The 15,726-nt window shown below is 41.6% G+C and overlaps 1 protein-coding gene across 3 annotated transcripts in view; it reads right to left on the bottom strand.

The window, feature by feature from the left end:
* Positions 1–15,726, bottom strand: part of TOM1L1 (target of myb1 like 1 membrane trafficking protein) — a 63,697-nt gene that overhangs the window by 32,602 nt on the left and 15,369 nt on the right. For all 3 annotated transcript variants that reach the window (XM_021067247.1, XM_021067248.1, XM_005668945.3), the window contains one exon: positions 15,232–15,348. In XM_021067247.1, coding sequence (XP_020922906.1) covers positions 15,232–15,348 — 117 coding nt within the window. The remainder of the gene's footprint in view (positions 1–15,231; positions 15,349–15,726) is intronic.

The following is a 15,726-nucleotide window of genomic DNA, read 5'->3' as shown; positions in this document are numbered from 1 at the left end:
AGATGGGGAAGGGCTCTGTGGCCAGAGTGAGAAGGCTGGGTTTGACTTTAAGTGTAATAGGAAACCATTGGAGGGTTTCCAGCAAGGAATAACATGATCTGGTTTACCTTTTAAAAAGCTATAGAGAGGAGTTCCCGGCATGGCTCAGCAGAAATGAATCTGACTAGCATCCATGAGGAGACAAGTTCAATCCCTGGTCTTGCTCAGAGGAGGCAGGTTCAATCCCTCCTCGCTTAAGGATCTGGCGTTTCTGTGGCTGTGGCGTAGGCCGGCGGCTACAGCTCTGATTCGACCCCTAGCTTGGGAACGTCCATATGCCACGGGTGCGGCCCTAAAAAGACAAAAAAACAAAATAAAAATAAAAAATAAATAAAAGACAAAAAGCTATATAGAGATGCTCAATAGCATCAGTCATTAGGGAAATGCATATCAAAACTATAATGAGATAGTACTTCATACTTACTGGATGGCTATAAAGACAAAACAGAAAACAAGTGTCGGCAAGGGAGTGGAGCACCTGAAACCCTGTGTGTTGCTGGTAGGAATGTAAAATGAGCAACGACTGTGGAAAATGCTTTGTCCCTGCCTCACAAAGTTAAACACAGAGTTTCTATGTGACCCAGTGATGCTACTCCTTAGGTACATACTCCAAAGAACACAGGTATTCAAGCACGAACTTCTACATGAATGTTCACAGCAGCATTATTCACAACAGCCGAAAGGTAGAAACAACGCAAATGTCCATTAACCCGTAAATAAATACAGTACATCCATACGATGAAATACTGGGCCATAAAAGATACTACAACAACCTGGAAAACATTATAGTAAGTGAAAGAACATATTCTATGATTCCATGTATATGAAGTCTTCAGGATAGGTAAATCCATGGAAACAGAAAGCAGAAAAGCGGTTGCCTGGGAACTGGGCAAAGGCAGGAAGGAAAAAGGCTGCTTAATGGGTATAAGGTTTCCTTTGGGGATGACGAAAATGTTCTAGAACTCAATGAAGGAAATGGTTGCGCTGTGAATGTGAATGCCACTAAACTATATACTTTAAAGTGATTAATTTTATGATATATGAATTTTGCAATTAAAGAAAAAAACAAATCTATACAGTTCTTGGTTTTCAGCACAGCACTGTCCTCAATATCCTGAAAACCTTTCTGATCACAAAATACCTAAAAATGTTGGATACAACAGAAAAATATTTTAATTAAAAAAAAGAAAAATATTTTAATATGCATGCATTTTAATATTTAATAAAATAAAACCAAATAGGATCCAAAGATATGAGGGGCAATAGAGGCACAAGAGTTCAGAAGGTACCAAACTGCCAATCTCTAATAACCCCGAAAGGCAGGAGGTAAACAAGGTGCTGAGACGGATCAAAGACCCCCACTTGCAGCTGGGACCTTTCAATGGCTACCTATACATAAAATATCATATATATATATATCTTTGCCTCCATTTTTGACAGAGCTCCTAAATCCCTTGGAATTTCTTGGGTGACAGGGAGTATTTTGTTCTGATGAGGCAACTCTTTCTTCTTCTTCTTTTTTCTCTTTTTAGGGCAGCACTTGAGGCACATGGAATTTCCCAGGCTAGAGGTCAAATCAGAGCTGTAGCCACCAGCCTACACCACAGCCGCAGCAACATGAGATCTGAGCTGCATCTGTGACCTACACCACAGCTCACGGCAATGCCAGATCCTTTAACCCACTGAGCAAGGCCAGGGATCGAACCTGCATCCTCATGGATACTAGTTGGGGTTGTTACTGCTGAGCCACAATGGGAACTCCTGATGTGGCAACTCTTGATGGGCTCCTAGATAGGGGCTGGTCACAGCAAAGACCAGGACATGATTAGAGCTTGGAACTCTTAGTTCCACCCTCCATCCTCTGGAGAGAGAGAGGGACTAGAGATTAATTGACCTTGTCTACTTGATGAAGTCTCCATAAAAGTCCATAAACAGGAGTTCCCGCCATGGCGCAGTGGTTAACGAATCTGACTAGGAACCATGAGGTTGCAGGTTCGATCCCTGGCCTTGGTCAGTGGGTTAAGGATCCTGCGTTGCGGTGAGCTGTGGTGTGGGTCGCAGACGCGGCTTGGATCCCGCGTTGCTGTGGCTCTGGCGTAGGCCGGTGGCTACAGCTCCGATTGGACCCCTAGCCTGGGAACCTCCATATGCCGCAGGAGCGGCCTAAGAAATGGCAAAAGAAAATTAAAAAAAAAAAAAAAGTCCATAAACCTCGGGGTTCAGAGGGCTTCCAGGTTGGTGAACACATCCATGTTCTGGGAGGGTAGTGCACCCCAACTCCCTAGAGACAGAAGCTTCTGTGTTTGGGTCTCCTCCAGACCTCACCCTTCGCATCTCTTCATATGCACCCTATCATATAACCCTTTATAACAGCATTTATAATAAACCAGTAAATATGCGTCTCCTTGAGTTCTGGGAGCCATTCACGCAAATTAGAAACCTGAGGTTGTGGGAACTCCCAGTTTATAGTCTTCTGTCAGAAGTATGGGAGACCCTAACTTGCAATGGGCATGTGAAGTAGGACGGTTTTGTGGGACCAAGCCATTAACCTGTGGGATCCAGGGCTAACTCAGGGTAGTTAGTGTCAGAATTGAACTGAATTGTAAGACACCCAGCTGACAATGAAGAAGAGGTCAGTGTGAGGAAAAAAAAAAAAAAAAAACCCACCCCACACATATTTGGTCTCATAAGTGCTGGTTGTCATAAGTACAAAAATTTTCATTTTGCTAAATATAAATTAATAAGTTAGAGAAAGGAGCTCAGCCCCCCAAAAGAAAGTGGTGAGAATGGAGTTTAGCCTCAGTTTTGGAGGAAAAGAAGGGAAACGTGGAAAGAAATTCCTGGGAATTCTAACAGCCTTACTCTCTCATCATCTCCAGGGACAAAACTTCCTGCCTTCAAAACCAAAAATCCCTAGTGAGTGCTTGTCCTTTTTCTCCGACTGCGTAGGCCCCAGGTTCTTTTGGAAACCGCGAGCTATTTCAAGTCCTTTTCCCCTGCTTCTATTGGTGACACTGGAAGTTCCCCGCTCCTAAAGTTAGGCTCTGGGGCAGCAGAGGACATGGTTGCTTCATCTCCATGTGAGTGCACAAGGCCCATCCAATCTCACTCTGATTCTGAGGTTAGTATGGGCTTCTTCTGAGGAGAGTCACACTGGAAGCGACTCTTTCTCCTGGGTGGGGCTGTGTGTACCTCAGCTGGCAGATCCCACCTACATTATCCCACACTGAATATCCTCCCTCTTCTGGTCCCCTGATGGTCTGTCTAGGTTCTCCTGTAATCCTTGGAATGTATTTTATTTTCACATTGTCTGTCATTTCAAAGGGATTTGGAGAAGACGAGGTAAATTATTTTAACAGGCTAAAAAAGTGGTTATTAGCCAATTTGGGGGAAAAAAGTGTCTGTTTCCCAGCTCTCACAGTGGATTTCAGACCCTTTGAGCTCTTCTTTAGAGATATACTGCTCCCCCCAGAGCCTGATGATCACTAGGCTGCTGCTCAAGCCTCCAAAAGTCCCTGGGCAAAGCCAAGGAGCTAGCATTACCTAGGGGTCCTAACTCCATCGATCTGAATAGTTTAGACAGTTGTGAGAAAATCTTTGAAAAATTAGAAACTAAAGAATTACTTCGGGATCTGCAATCATACTCCTGGCCACATATCCAGAGAAAACCTTAACTCAAAAAGATACAGACACCTCAGTGTTCATTGCAGCACTATTCACAATAGCCAAGACATGGAAGCAACCTAAATGTTAGTGACAGAGGAATGGATAAAGAAGATGTGGCTGTCACTCACACACACACACACACATACACATACACACACACACACACACACTGAAATATTGTGCCATGAAAAAAAGAATGAAAGAATGTGATTTGCAGTGACAAAGGTGAACCTAGAGATTATCATACTAAGTGAAGTAAGCCAGACAGGGAAAGACAATTTCATATGTTATCATTTGTTTGGAATCTAAAAAAAATAAAGACACAAAATGAATTCATTTATAAAACGAAAATAGACCCACAGACATAGAAAACAAATTTACGGTTACCAAAGGAGAAGGGGAGGGGAGGAACCAATTAGGAGGCTGGGATTAACATATACACACCACTATATATAAAATAGACAACAGCAGTCTACCATACACCACAGGAAACTATACTCAATATTTTATAATAACCTATAAGGGAAAAGAATCTGAAAAATACATGCATCATTGTGCTGCACACCTGAAACTAACACAATATTGGAAATCAACTATGTTTCAATTTAAAAAAAAGAATTACTTTGTTCCTCCACAGTCTTTGTTGGTTTCATTTTTAGATCTTTGAATGAAAATAGGTTCCCTGTCCTCTATTTCCAAAGATTTCATCGCATTAGTCTAGATATTAGGCCATCTAATATATATAATAAGGAATATATATTTGGTCTTCATCCCTAGATTCCTAGCACAGAGCTTCTAAAACCCTTGGAATTCCTGAGTAGCAAGGGTGAGAGGAGCATCTTTTGTTGTTTATAATAAGCCCCTTTCAACCTAGCCTGAGTTTATGCTAATGAGATGATTCTCAGAGGACAGGGGCTGGCTGCCAGAGGAACCAGCCCTGTGACCAGAGTTTAAACTTTCAATCCTACACCCCCCACCCTCAACCCCCAGCCCCCACAAACTCCAGGAAGGGGAGGTGGCTGGAGACTGAGTTAATCACCAATGGCCAACGATCAAATAAATCATGCCTCTCTCTACAAAACCCTAAATTATGGGGTTCAGAGAGCTTCTGGGTAGTGAACACACCCAGGTGCTGGGAGGGTGGAGAGCTTCAACTCCACAGGCACAGAAGCCCCTGTCTATACCTCCTCATCTGGCTGCTCATTGGTATCCTTTATAATGAACTGGGAATAATAAGTAAAGTGTTCCCCTGGACTCTGTGAGCCGTTCTAGCAAATTACTGAACCCGAGGAGGGGGTCATGGGAACCGCCAATTTGATTTATAGCCAAAATGGGACAGAAGTGTGGGTAACCTGGGGACCCTCTGCTTGTAAGGGTGCCAGACACATAAGGGCAGTCTTGCGGAACTAAGCTCTTCATCTGTGGGGTCTGTGCTATCTCTGTGTAGTAAGTGCCGGAATTTTTTAATGTGGGGAAAAAAAATTCAGACCTGGTGTCAGAAGTATTGTGAGTAGAGAAACAGTTTTCTTTTATGAGATTATTTCGATTACAAGAAAAAGTTCAAATACGTGTCAAAAGAATTTGAGAAAACAGCACTCTCCACAACAGATCTCAATGTGTTACTAACAAAAAGCCTAGAGAGAAAAAGTTACACATTCAATAGGCTCCGTAAACAAACGGATTTGAGGCCAGAACCATTTAACTCCAACTGGCCAAGAGTAGTATTCTAAAGGTGACTCACAGCCCAAGTCTCTTTATTATTCCAGGCAACACACAGCCCTAAGCTTTGGCATCCAAACAGCAACTAACAAGTCCATTATTATCCTTGCAACAAATTCAACCAAATAGCTGCACCCAAAGACTCTAGTACAAAAAGCCATTTCAAATGGCATCAAATAAGACCAGATTCACATATTTAAATGGGATGTTTCAGTGTACATTTTACTGAAGGATTGACTGTATGCCACAGATGGAAGAAAACATGAGAAAGGTCCTATCACTTCACTTGAGACCATGTGTAACTAGAAATACCACTGTGTCGATTCTCGTAAAGTATTATCTGCCACGTACCCTTTTACTCTGATATTTAACTTTTTAAATTTTAGTTTAACATGCTTGTTAACATCACGAGTCACAAAAGTTATACCCGTAAATGTCTTTAAGTGTGGATTTTTCAAAAGGGATTATGTAGGTACTTTAATGATTAATTTTCTGGAGTTCCCATCCTGGCACAGCAGAAATGAGTCCGACTAGGAACCATGAGGCTGTGGGTTCAATCCCTGGGCTTGCTCAGTGGGTTAAGGATTGCCGTGAGCGTGGTGTAGATTACAGATGCGGCTCGGGTCCTGTGTTGCTGTGGCTGTGGCGTAGGCTGGCAGTTGTAGCTATGATTTGACCCCTAGCCTGGGAACCTCCATATGCTGTGGGTGTGGCCCTAAAATGCAAAAAAAAAAAAAAAAAAAAAAAAAAAAAGAATTTTCTTTTTTATCTCCTCATAAATAGGATGTATAAATGAATGAAGAACTAAATATCATCTTACTTAGCTCTTTATCACTTTATACTACAGAAAGTAAGGCCAATGATAGCAAATTATCTGCCCAAGGTCAAGGACTCCATGAATCATTAGCAAAATAACGTTCCTAAGTAAAATATTCTAAAAATAATATACCTAAAGCAACTGCTCCAAAATATTGATTTGTTTCTCAAGGCATATTACTCTGATGTTCTATAAGATAATAACAGATACTTAGCAAATGGAGATTCTTTAGTCAAAAAGTCTGTAAATGTTGAGTTAAACATGTCTTTGTATAGATGTAAATATACACAAAAAAGAATCCAAAACACATAAAAAAAGACCATGTACCATGATCAAGTTGGATTCATTCCAGGGTCACAAGGATGGTTCAACATATGCAAATCAATCAATGCGATACACTACATCAGAAAAAGACAAGACAAAAACCATATAACCATCTCAACAGATGCAGAAAAAGCATTTAATAAAATGCAACATCCATTCATGATAAAAACTCTTGCCAAAGTGGGTAGAGAGGGGCATATCTCAACATAATAAAAGCCACTTATGAAAAACCCACAGCAAACATAACACTAAATGACAAAAAGCTGAAAGATCTCCCACTAGATTCTGGAACAAGGATGCTCACTCTCACCATTTTTATTCAACATAGTATTGGAAGTCCTAGCCACAGCAATCAGACAAGGAAAAGAAAAAAAGGTATCCAATTGGAAGGGGAAAGGTAAAATTGTTATTATACAAAAGACATGATATCCTATATAGAAAACCGAAGATCTACATAAAAACTACTAAACTGATAAATGAATTCAGCAAGGTTGCAGGATACCAGATTAATACATAGAAATCTGTTTCATTTCTCTACACTAACAATGAGGTATCAGAAAGAGAAAGAAAAAAATCCCATTTAAAATCACATCAAAAAAATATACTTAAGAGAGTTCTCTGGTAACCTAGTGGTTAAGGATCCAGCATTATCACTGCTCAGATCCCTGGCCTGTGAACTTCCGAATGTCACAGACATGGCCAAAAAAAAAAACCAAAAACAAAAAAACACCTAGGCATACACCTAACCAAGGAGGGTAGAAGACATATGTTGAGAACTATAAAATCCTGATAAAGGAAATCAAAGATGATTCAAGAAAATGAAAGATATCCCGGAGTTCCCGTCATAGCGCAGTGGTTAATGAATCCGACTAGGAACCACGAGGTTGCGGGTTCGGTCCCTGCCCTTGCTCAGTGGGTTAACGATTCGGCGTTGCCGTGAGCTGTGGTGTAGGTTGCAGACGCGGCTCGGATCCCGCGTTGCTGTGGCTCTGGCGTAGGCCAGTGGCTACAGCTCCGATTCAACCCCTAGCCTGGGAACCTCCATATGCTGCTGGAGCGGCCCAAGAAATAGCAACAACAACAACAACAACAACAAAGACAAAAAGACAAAAAAAAAAAAAAAAAAAAGAAAGATATCCCATGCTCTTGGATTAGGAGAATTAATACTGTTAAAATGGCCATACTATCCAAACAATCTATAGATTTAATGTGATCCCTAACAAATTACCCATGGCATTTTTCACAGAACTAGAACAAATAATTCTAAAGTTGACAGGGAACGATAAAAGATGCAGAACTGCCAAAGCAATCTTGAGGGAAAAAAACAGAGCAGGAAACATAACCCTCCCAAACTTCAGACAATATTAAAAAACTATGGTAATCAAAACAGCATGGCATTGGCATAAAAACAGACATGTGGACCAATGGAAAATAGAGAACCCAGAAATAAACCCACAGACCTAAAGTCAATAAACCTTCGACAAAGGAGACAAGGATATACAATGGAGAAAAGACAGTCTTTTCAGCAGGGAAAGCTGGGCAGCTGCACATAAATCAATGATGTTAGAACACCATACATAAAAATAAACTCAAAATGACTTGAAGACTTAAATATAAGACATGACACCATAAAATTCCTAGAAGAGAAGATCAGCAAAAAATTCTCTGGCATAAATTGTAGCAATATTTTATCAATCTCCTAAGTCAACAGAAATACAAACAAAAATAAACAAATGGGACCTAATCAAATTTATATGCTTTTGCACAGCAAAGCAAAGCATCACCACCAACAAAAAGACAACCCACAGGAAGTTTCCATTGTGGCTCAGTGGTAACAAGCCTGACTAGTATACATGGGGATGCAGGTATGATCCCTGGCCTTGCTCAGTGGGTTACGCATCCAGCATTGCTGTGAGCTGTGGTGTAGGTCACAGACGCGGCTTGGATCCCACAGTGCTGTGGCTGTGGTGTAGGCCAGCAGCTACAGCTCCAATTTGACTCCTCGCCAGGGAACTTCCATAGACATGGGTGTGGCCCTAAAAAGAAAAAAAATTTTAAAAGGTAACCTACAAATGGGAGAAAATACCTGCAAACAGTGCAACTGACAGGGGATTAATTTACAAAATATAAACAGTTCATACAACTCAATAACAACAAACCAAAGAGCTCAATCAAAAAATGGGCAGAGGGAGTTCCCTTCCTGGCACAGTGGAAATGAATCCAACTAGTATCCATGAGGATGTGGGTTCAATCCTTGGCTTTGCTCAGTGGGTCCGGCATTGCCATGAGCTGTGATGTAGGTCACAGAAGTGGCTCGGATCTGGTGCGGTTGTGGCTGTGGCCTGCAGATGTAGCTCCAATTCAACCCCTGGTCTGGGAACTTCCATATGCCATGGGTACACCCATGAAAAGCGAAGGAAAAAAAAAAAAAGACAGAAAACCTAAAAATATATTTTTCCAAAGACTTACAGATAGCCAATAGGCACATGAAAAGATGCTCAACATTGCTACTTATTAGAGAAATGCAAATCAAAACTACAATGCGGTATTCACCTCACACTGGTCAGAATGACCATCAAAAAACTACAGATAATAAATGCTGGGAGAGGGTTCCCCTCCTACACTGTTGGTGGGAATGTAAATTGGTGCAACTGCTATATAGAACAGTATGGAGGCTCCTTAAAAAACTAAAAATAGAGCTATCCTACAGTCTAGCAATCCCACTGCTGGGCATGTATCTGGAAAAGAAAGATAAAAATTCTAGGAGTTCCCGTCGTGGCGCAGTCACATCCTGGAAATGAATGTGACTAGAAACCATGAAGTTGTGGGTTCGATCCCTGGCTCTGCTCAGTGGGTTAAGGATCCGGCGTTGCCATGAGCTGTGGTGTAGGTCACAGATGTGGCTCGGACACTGCACTGCTGTTGCTGTGGTGTAAGCTGGTAACTGCAGCTCTGATTCAACCCCTAGCCTGGGAACCTCCATGTGCTACGAGTATGGCTCTAAAAAGTGGGAGAAAAAAAAGAAAGACAAAAACTCTAAGTCAAAAAGATATACGCACCCCAATGTTCACTGTAACACTATTTACAATAGCCAAGATATGGATGCAATTTTTTTTTTTTTTTGTCTTTTTGTCTTTTGTTGTTGTTGTTGTTGTTATTGTTGCTATTTCTTGGGCCGCTCCCGCGGCATATGGAGGTTCCCAGGCTAGGAGTTGAATCGGAGCTGTAGCCACCGGCCTACGCCAGAGCCACAGCAACGCGGGATCCGAGCCGCGTCTGCAACCTACACCACAGCTCACGGCAACGCCGGATCGTTAACCCACTGAGCAAGGGCAGGGACCAAACCCGCAACCTCATGGTTCCTAGTCGGATTCGTCAACCACTGCGCCACGACGGGAACTCCTGGATGCAATTTAAGTCTCCATTGAGAGATGAAAGAGGATGTGGTGTATATATATATACAATGGAATATTATTCAGCCACGAAAAGGAATAAAATAATGCCATCTGAAGCAACATGGATGGACCTAGAGATTATCATACAGAGTGAAGTCAGTTAGACAAAGATAAATGTTATATGATACAATTTATGTGTGGAATCTAAAAATTAATACAAATGAATTTATTTGCAGATCAGAAACGGACTCACAGACACAGAAAACAAAGTTATGGTTCCCAAAGGGGAAGGGGGGAGGATAAACTAGGAGTTTGGGATTAACATATACACACTACTATATAAAAACAGATAAAGAGCCAGGATCTACTGGATAGCACAGGGAACTATATTCAATATCTTGTAATAACCTATAATGGAAAAGAATTTTTAAAATACCGATATATACACATATATATATAACCAAATCACTTTACTGTACACCTGAAACTAATACAATATTGTAAATCAACTATACTTCAATTTAAAAAAAAAAGACTCTTAGAGCCTTTATTATACTACCAAGAGGAGAATACAATAGACAATTGGTTTTAGAAACTTATTTGACCACAGATGTCATATTCCCCACATAGTACACAGCATAATAGCAGTAGAAAATACTGTCTTAAACCATTTCCAACGGCACTGACTTGCTTCCCTCAGAATTTCTCATCTCAACATTCACCAGAGGAATCTTTCTAAAATTTTATCTGGTTATGCATCCCTCCACTTTTAACCCTTAAATAGCTCCCTTTTGCTAACTGGGTTAATAAGCCCACTCAGGCATGGGATATCAGGTCCTCAATAACCTGTACAGACCAGATCTTGCCACCCTTCCCCTGGAACCTGACTGCTAAAGAACCCAGGAGATAGCGCAAACTCAAATCCACTGATAGTGGGGGAGAGGGGCAGTGAGGGGTACTTTAAGGGCTTATCTGACCCCCTTGTGGTCTCTAGAGGTAGGCTTGCCTAAATATAGCTTGAGAAATAACTTCTTTAAAAAAAAAAAAAACAAAACTCTTTAAAAACATAAAAGCCAGGAGTTCTAGCTGCGGCGCAGTAGTTTAATGATCTGGCACTGTCTCTGTGTAAGTGCTGGTTCAATCCCTGGCCCAGTGGGTTAAGGATCTGCTGTTGCTGTAGCTTGAGGCTGGATTCAATTCCTGGCCTGGGAACTTCCATATGCCACAGGGGTGACCGAAAAAGGGGGAATAAAAAGTAAAATCCATTCACAGAAGACACAAAATCTGACCGGGCCTACAGGTGGCCCACTGGCCATAGCAGGCTGACCCCCAGATTAAAGAAAAGCACAATCCAGGACACTCGAGACTGCCCACAACGAGTACTACCACAGAATAGGATGGAGATGAAGGATGCTCCATGGCCAGAGGCTGTGGAAGCCAGAAGATGGCATGAGGGGCAGCTAAAACCAGCTGAGGAACGGTCCTGAAACAACTGGGCAAGACAAGGCCTGCTCACGCTTCTGCCCATGAGAGACCCAACAGCTAAGGCAGAAGTATCTGTTTCTAGTATCTAGGGACAGAGACATAGGCACTGCTGGCGGCATCCAGGAAAAAATAGGAAACATAACTCAGGAGACCAGCTACCAATATATTCCACCCAACACTATCCCACGCCAATCCTACATTCTCTGAAAACAGCAACAAGCGCAGAAATACTTAGAAATAGTTGCAAGCACAAATTGCAGCAACAGTGTTTTCCCTTCGGCCTGGGCAAGCTGGGTCACAGAGAATGCAGACCAGCTGCCAGGCAATCTCACGCAAAAGTGAACTCACTATCACCAGTCTATACAGATACTTGAGGAAAGAAATGCAAGAGGTGATGAACAAAAGAACTTGTACCCAAGGAAAGAATCCACAGAGCAAATGGAAAAGCATCTTTAAAAATAATTACCACCCAGGAGTTCCCGTTGTGGTACAGCAGAAATGAATCTGACTAGGAACCATGAGGTTGCGAGTTTGATCCTTGGCCTCGCTCAGTGGGTTTAGGATCTGGTGTTACCATGAGCTGTGGTGTAATTTGCAGACTCAGCTGGGATCTGGTATTGCCGTGGCTGTGGTGTAGGCAGCAGCTACAGCTGATATGACCCCTAGCCTGGGAACCTCCATATGCTGCGGGTGCAGCCCTAAAAAGGGAAAAAAAAAAAAATACCATCCTTGGAGTTCTCTTTTGGTGCAGTGGGTTAAGGATCTGGCATTGTTACTGTTAACAGCTGAGGTTGCTGCTGTGTCTTGGGTTTGATCCCTGGCCCAGGAATGTCTGAATGCCACAGGAGCAGGAAAAAAAATTTACGGTCTTTAGAAAGATAAAAAAGAAAAGCATCTCCATGAAAGAACGATTATTAAAATCAAAATTTTATTTTTGCTGTTTTAGGGCCACATCTGTGGCATATGGAAGTTCCCAGGCTAGGGGTCAAATCAGAGCCACAGCTGCAGGATTACACAACAGCCACAGCAACCCCGGATCTCAGCCAAGTCTGTGACCTACACCACAGCTCACGGTAACACCGGATCCTTAACCCACTGAGCAAAGCCAGGGATCAAACACGCATCCTCATGGATCCCAGTCTGGTTTGTTACTACTGAGCCACAACAGGAACTCCAAAAATACTTTTTAAAATAAAAAGTTACTGAGGAGTTCCCATCATGGCTCAGTGGTTAATGAACCTGACTAGCATCCATGAGGATGCAGGTTCGATCCCTGCTGTTACTGTGAGCTGTGGTATAGGTCACAGATGCAGCTCTGATCCTGAGTAGCTGTGGCTGTGGCGTAGGCGGGCAGCTGTAGCTCTGATTCAACCCCTAGCCTGGGAACCTCCATATGCCGTGGGTGTGGACCTGAAAAGACAAAAGAAAAAAAAAAAAAAAAAAAGATTTCATCCACAAATGAAAGAACACTTCTTTTGGAGTTCCCATTGTGGCGCAGTGGTTAACGAATCCGACTAGGAACCATGAGATTGTGGGTTCGATCCTTGAGTTAAGGATCAGGAGTTGCTGTGAGCTGTGGTGAAGGTTGCAGATGCTGCTCGGATCCCACGTTGCTATGCTATGGTGTAGGTTGGTGGCTGCAGCTCTGATTAGACCTCTAGCCTGGGAACCTCTATATGCCATGGGAGCGGCTCAAGAAAAGGCAAAAAGTAAAAAAAAAAAAAAAAAGTTGAAATAAAACATTCATTAGGACGGCTGAAAAGGCAATCTAACGTTGAAGTTTAAGAGAAATAATATATGAAATGGAGAAGCTTTTCTAGAACTACAGCACAAAAGAAGGACAAAATGAAAAGTACATAAAAAAGAAATAAGAAAAATGTAACCTCAAATTTCATCATCTAAACAATGTTCCCTACAAAGAGAACAGAAAGAATAGTAGAAAAGAAATATTTTTAGTAAGAACTGAGAATTTCCCAGGATTAAAACACACATAAGTTGACAAAATAAAAAGCCTGTCAAGTACTAAGAAGGTTAAGCTAAGCAAAAACACATGTGCAGAGACATACATTCAAGTCCCTAGACCCAGGATAGTGAAATTTCAGAAATATTAAGGTAAAGAGGAATCACAAATACAACCAGAAAATAAAAACAGATTATAAGACAAAGGTAAAAGGGTCCACAATACAATACTTTTCAATAGCATCATGAGGTGTAAGAACAATGGAGCAGGATTCTTGAAGGACATAAGGAAAAGAATTTTACACCTAGAATTCTGTATGTAATCAAACTGCTATCCCCTAACGCAGCAGCCAAAAGACATCTTTGGACATGCAAACACTCCAGGTCTATGACTAGTAACGATTCAAGAGACAGTAGTGATATACAAATAGTAATTTTTCTTTTTACATCTGCACCTGGGGCATGTGGAAGTTCCCGGCTAGGGGACGAAACAGAGCCACAGCTGCCAGCCTATGCCACAGCCACAGTGACACAGGATCTGAGGTGCATCTGCGACCTATGCCACAGCTTGCAGCAATGCCAGATCCTTAACCTACAGAGTGAGACCAGGGATCAAACCTGCATCCTCATGGATGCTAGTCAGGTTCTTAACCCACTGAGCCACAATGGGAACTCCAAGTAGTAATATTGAAAAAGGACATTTTTACCATTTACTGTTTCCCAAAGAAGCAATAATCAAGAACAATGTCACTTAATCTAAAACGGAAAGATAACACCAATATGAGAAGAGGATAGTAGGAATTGGAAAAAAGTATAAATATGAGGAGGTTCTTAACTTGCTTGCGAAGAAAAAGAGTTAGAAACTTCGTTTTTCTTTAACCGCTTCTAAAATTAATGTGTTAGAGTTTAGAATTGATAATCAGAACAAACCATTAGAGAGGAAGAGTGCGCTGGATGTACACAGAGAGAGCTGTCTGTGAGGGCCACCACTCCCATCAACATGAGCTGCTTGAGGTTCCCCACAAGCTCATACAAGTCCAGATGCACTGTCCTCTTGTTCCTCCCCAGCCTCGGCAGTGCCTCCACCGAAACCTTTCCAAAAACCCTCACCTTCTCTTTGCCTCCACCCTGAACCCACAGTATGATGAATCAATTTCTATTATAGCATCTGTAATACTTTATTAAACTTGCTGTTTACAAACCAACCTTGATCACCAGATCTAAGTTCCTTAAGGACTAGGACAGCCTCCCCATTTCTATATCCTTTACCACATTGTAGTTACTCATTATGTTTGCTGAATAGATAAATATAGAGCCAACTTTTACACATTTAAAACAATTAGAGACTAATAAAGATTGTATATGGCCAAGGCTACAAATGATTAAATGATGTTAAATTATTTACTGCAAGAGGGTAGAGACCATGTCTAAGTTACTACTGCATTTCTGATAAAGTCATTCTTGAATCTTCTTGCTAAGTTTAAAAATCAACTAAAGATGGAGGAGGCTAGATTAAACAATGTTAAGATGTTTTTCACCTCCAAGGCTCTAAGCATAAAGAATAGCTTTAAGGGAGTTCCTGCTGTGGCGCAGTGGAAACAAATCCGACTAGGACCGTGAGGTTGGGGGTTCGATCCTGGGCCTCGCTCAGTGGGTTGGGGATCCTGTGTTGCTGTGGCTGTGGTGGAGGCCAGCAGCTGTAGCTCCAATTAGACCCCTAGCCTGGGAACCTCCATATGCCACAGGTGTGGCCCTAAGGAGAAAAAAAAAAAGAGAGAGAATAACTTTGAGACACTGTGACTGATTATCCCCGAAATCATACCACACCTGCAGAAGCTCTATGTCTTCACGGTTTTCAGAACCAGGAATGTTCTCCATTAATATGGCAGACATCACTTTCACATTCATTTTCACCATATCCAATTCACTATGCAATTTTCCAATCTGTAGAGAGCAAGATAATCACAAGTGAGTGTGACACAAAGAATGGCTACCTTGTATCCTGCCCCCAGGGGACCTTAGCTGGAAGAAAAAACACTTTTGTAAAATTTCATATTTTCAAATGTATGTAAATACATACAGAATTATTTCACAAACGTACAATCCATTACCTTCTAAAAGGTCTGGAGCTCTCTTGTAATAAATTTAAAAATATGATCTGGGCAAGTTAATGAAGGGATAAAGTCATATTAGAACCATTATGAAGAAGGAAGAGGGCAACCCTATCAGGAATCTGGACAAAATGTTAGTCTGGGTTTCTTAGAAACGAATAGGAGAGAAATAAATGTGTATTTTATAGTCCCATGGTCTTAGAGAAGGAAG

The sequence above is a fragment of the Sus scrofa genome, chromosome 12 (genome assembly GCF_000003025.6).
Source record: "Sus scrofa isolate TJ Tabasco breed Duroc chromosome 12, Sscrofa11.1, whole genome shotgun sequence".
Classification (NCBI taxonomy): domain Eukaryota; kingdom Metazoa; phylum Chordata; class Mammalia; order Artiodactyla; family Suidae; genus Sus; species Sus scrofa.
Note: the sequence above shows the minus strand (reverse complement) of the source record. Positions and strands in the feature narration are given on the sequence as shown.